Below are 5000 nucleotides of genomic sequence, written 5' to 3'. Positions count from 1 at the left end.
CTTGTTACCCGTGGAAATGCATAATTACGTACTTTTTACTATACTAATAATTATAAATAAAAGAAACATATAACCATTTTACAACAGACAAAGAAACTTGTACCTTTATATGCACCATTATCAATAGCAATCAATTTTGAGAAAGCGATAATGAAAGCTCGCTTGATGAAATTTCCAATTTCACTACAAAACAGTTGTTTTTTTTTTCCAATTCAGCCAATGCGTCGTCCATAAATTAAAAATAAAGGCTCACAACGAAAATATGGAACAGATATCAATTTTAATTTACCCATGCTGATGCTACGAGCATTAGAAATAGTGCCAATTGACACACAACACACACACACACACCCAGCACACACATTACCATAACCGTTTGAGCTATTATGTCATTACCACATCTTCCCGCATGAAGCGTAAGAGGTCGTTGATTATATTGAAGTCACTTGGATTGGAAGGCTTAACAGACAAGATGGAATCCTCAACGTCCCCCTCAGATTCCACATTATTATTATTATTATTATTATTATTATTATTATTATTATTAGCTAAGCTACAACCCTAATTGAAAACCAAAATGCTATAAACCCAAGGGATCCAGCAGGAAACAAAATAGCCCAGTGAGGAAAGGAGATAAGAAAATAGATAAACGATATGAGAAATAATTAACAATTAATAGAACATTTTTAAAAGAGTAACAACATCAAAACATATTTCATATATAAACCATAAAATGACTTATGTCCGCCTGTTCAACATAAAAATATTTGCTGTATGTATTTAAGAGTGCTTGATGATTTGCCAAAAACGAACAATTCCCTCGAAGGGTCCATGGCATCATGGATTTGAAATTGAAGTAAGCGCGCATCACCCCAGTACTTGTATATGTAGGTTTATCAAGTGTCTAAGAAAGGAGCAAAGTTTCACCGAGTCTCGGATTGAGCTGCATGTTACTGGGCAGGGTTTATACTTTTAAGGTAACTACCTTAGTTTTAGGTAATTTGCATGATTTCAAAGTAATTTTAAAAGCTAATGATATTTTTAAGGTAATTTTGGTTTTACTAGCTTCAAATTTAAGGAAATTTGAAAAGTTTTAAGGTATTCTAAGTTAAAAAGCAGGAGCATCTAAGGTAATGGCTACATGCTCAAGTTTAAACCCCTGATAATGCTGGGATAGAGCAGGAACCGGAAGCAATGAGATACAGCAATACGAATAAAAGGACGTCTTTTTGTTCAAACTTTTGATCCACATAATACAGATTACATCAATGGTATTGCTAAAAACCTTCCTTTTAAACTATAACAAAGGTTTTTTAACTTTTGAATTTAGGAATTCCTTTCAGAAAATACTATATCTTTACATACATTTTACCGATTATTCTATGAGTGTCTTTTTATACTCAAATTCCTATAGTAGTATTTACCTAGTTTTATTCCAAAAAGTACTGAACAACTACTTTTATTCCATATATCAAATAGATATTTATACTCAGTAGCATAGTAAAGAGTACGTAACTTTTCCTTTCCACTGAATAATTACGGTGCAGTAGTTAACCCCTTGGCCGAAGAATAATTGTTTGGTAATCTCAGTGTTGTCAGGTGTATGAGGACAGAGGAGAATATGTAAAGAATAGGCCAGACTACTTGGTGTATGTGTAGGCAACGGGAAAATGAACCGTAACCAGAGAGAAGGATCCAATGTAGTAGTGCCTAGCCAGTCAAAGAACCTCACAACTCTCTAGCGGTAGTACCTCAACGGGTGGCTGGTGCTCTGGACAACCTACAACCTATCTATATTTCATAAGGACAAATATGTGTGTATACTGCATATACGTATATATTTGTATATATATAGGAGTTATACTAACCTTAAGTAAATGATTACATTACATGAATCTATGAAAAATATCAAAACTATAGCAGAACGAATAAAGAATTATGACAGATGTCATTCTCTAACCGCCCAATTACATCTACCACCCCAAGAGCTTGGACTATCTCTAGTGTGGTTCATTTCCGGCTGAATAATGCATTATTCACCTATTACCCTGAAAGGTGGCTGACTCTGTTATTACCCTGAGTCACAGTAACTCGCCTGTTCAGGGGAATGAAACTCTTTTCATCCATTGCCACAAGTAATTTGACTCGTTCATTACATTATCTACATAGTGGTAACCTACCACTATTGTTATTATTATTATTATTATTATTATTATTATTATTATTATTATTATTACTGGCTAAGCTACAACCCTAGTTGGAAAATCAGGTTGCGATAAGCCCAAGGGCTCCAAAAATATAGCCCAGTAATGAAGGAACATAAGGAAATAGATAAACTACAAGATAAGTAATGAGCAAATAAAATACAATATTTTGACAACAGTAACAACATTAAAATAGATCTTTCCTATATAAACTAAAAAAAAAGACATTAGCTGCAAGTTTAAACTTTTGAAATTCCACAAAGTATTCTTTCATTACGCCAATTCACAAATTACCAATCGTACTGATTTACTCAACACTTGCTCGAACAATGACTCAGCTATTATAGGAAAGAATAAATTACATATTTCGTTGAGCAATACAGTGCTTATTCAAAGCACGAATTCATCTATAATACAAATCACACATTTGCATCGTAATGGTTACTCTAAATAAGAACGTATTCCTTAATTACCATAAAAATTCTTCAGAACATTATGTGGCCCATCACAAAAGACCAACTTAATTACCCATATTCACCCACAGTATTAACTCATCTATTTTAATAAATAACAATCAACCCATTCACTTCAACCATCCAATACTTACCCACAAGACTTGCCAATACATTACCCCTCTGCAAAGAGATATAACGGGTACTTCATACTTGAATTGTATCTATGAATCTGTGGTCAAGCACAGGGGCCTGGGAGGCCATTCAGCAATAATGTGAGACAGGGGGAGATCCCGGAGATTGCAGTAAGAAAGAAAAGCTATTAGTTTAGCGAGCTAGATGAAAGAATGTGGGAGTGGAAGTATAGTATAGGGTTATTTACAGAGTGCAGCTACAAAGACCTTTCATATTATGTCTGCAGTGGCAATCTCCTCCTTCGAGTTCAGTGATTACTTTCCACTTGGTAAGGGTAGAAAAGACTCTAGCTATGGTAAGCAGCTACTCTAGAAGAAAACTCAAAATTCCAACCATTGTTCTCTAAACTTGTGAAGTGCCATAGCCTCTGTACCATGGCCTTCCAATGTCTTGGGTTATAGTTCTCTTGCTTCAGAGTTCACTCAGGCACACTTATCTATGTTTTGCCTTATTCAATCTCCTCATTCAGCTATTTTCCCTGTTTGAGCCCTTGGAGTAATAGCATCAGCTTTTCCAACTAGGGTTATAATAATAATAATAATAATAATAATAATAATAATAATAATAATAATAATAATAATGATTATGCTGATGATGATAATGATAATAGTAATAATAATAATACTTCTTACCCACAATGCTGAGCCACACAGTGTGCGTCATGGGAGGTGTTGTAGACACTTGACACTCGTAAGGACCAGCGTCATTGACTTGTATGTAGTGGATTTTGAGCAGCCAGTCCTGTGACCCCGACTGGTGGACAGCCCTGAAGCGGTCGTCGCTTGTGTAGGTAAAGCGACCTACCGTCAGTAGGTGTAGGTCCCGCGCTCTCATCCATGATACCTGTTGTGAATTGAACGGAAGTAGATTCTATTCTTTGTACTGTCTCTATGGCGAATTGAATATCAAGCTTCAATTACATTTGACATTCATTGCTTTTTGTATGTTGAAAATAACTTTATGAATTATTTGTAGTTGTAAGACTTTGGATTATATTTCATTTGATAGTTATCAATTACATTTTAGCTCGAAAAATATTTCCTCTACATAATTTAATCAATATATATCATGCACTGAATTACCTAAAATTCTTTTAACTAAGATTTGATTGGTTGGCAACAAATATTAGATTTATATATTGTCCAATATGTTATGTAGGGAAAGTAATTTCCTTACTTATATTATTTATTGAATATTTTTCTGCAGTAAATATCAATTGTCTGCTAAGCCTATTATACATATATATATATATATATATATATATATATATATATATATATATATATATATATATATATATATATATATATATATATATATATATATATATATATATATATATATATATATATATATATATATATATATATATATATATATATATATATATATATATATATATATATATATAATATATATATATATATATATATATATATATATATATATATATATATAGTCTTACGAAGCTAGTCTAGTGCAGAGTAAATAAGTTAATCAGGTATTTTATTTATGTTTTCATATGTCTATTGAAGAGGTGAATAGCCAGTTCAAAGATGACTTCCCCTCATGTAGGTATAAGTTTGTTATATAAATTATGTAAGACTTGCGTCGTTAATTTATTTGTATTCTTTGTTCAAGTCAGTATATGTAAATATATACTATTTTTAAGAATTAACTTTTTATTTCACATATTTTGATACGAAGTCTTACGTAACTGGTTAAGATTGTTGTACGATCCATACGAGATATGAACAAGGGCTTATGTAAATGTTTTTTTATATTTTTATGAGGTATTGCATCATGTTTGCGAGAAAATATGCAATTCTTTTATGTGGTACGTTCTTTGGAAGGTCATCGAGAACTCCAGTGTGAGATTTTGTCTTTTTTTTATATCCGAGGATAAAAGTGGACTGAGCTAGCTGAGAGAGAGTCGTCTCGCTGTGCATTGATATACGTCCGAGAGTTTCCTGAAACCAAGGTTCACCCCCCTGAATTTTTATCTAGTTGAGAACTCTGCTGACGACCTTAGGCCAACGCCTCAGGCTTCCAGATCTCGGTCCTAAAATCTTCGGGAAGTAGCTAAATGATATATAAGCGACCCCAAGGATGCATGGGGCAGAATAGTAACAGACGTCCTGTGAAAGAG

General features: G+C 33.1%; 1 protein-coding gene across 1 annotated transcript in view; it reads right to left on the bottom strand.

Moving 5' to 3' along the window:
• Nucleotides 1–5000, bottom strand: part of LOC137636106 (zwei Ig domain protein zig-8-like) — a 33209-nt gene that overhangs the window by 25153 nt on the left and 3056 nt on the right. Inside the window, exon 2 of the mRNA XM_068368520.1 lies at nucleotides 3484–3694. Within this exon, the coding sequence (XP_068224621.1) occupies nucleotides 3484–3694 (211 nt within the window). The remainder of the gene's footprint in view (nucleotides 1–3483; nucleotides 3695–5000) is intronic.

Source organism: Palaemon carinicauda, chromosome 3 (assembly GCF_036898095.1).
Source record: "Palaemon carinicauda isolate YSFRI2023 chromosome 3, ASM3689809v2, whole genome shotgun sequence".
Lineage (NCBI taxonomy): Eukaryota > Metazoa > Arthropoda > Malacostraca > Decapoda > Palaemonidae > Palaemon > Palaemon carinicauda.
Note: the sequence above shows the minus strand (reverse complement) of the source record. Positions and strands in the feature narration are given on the sequence as shown.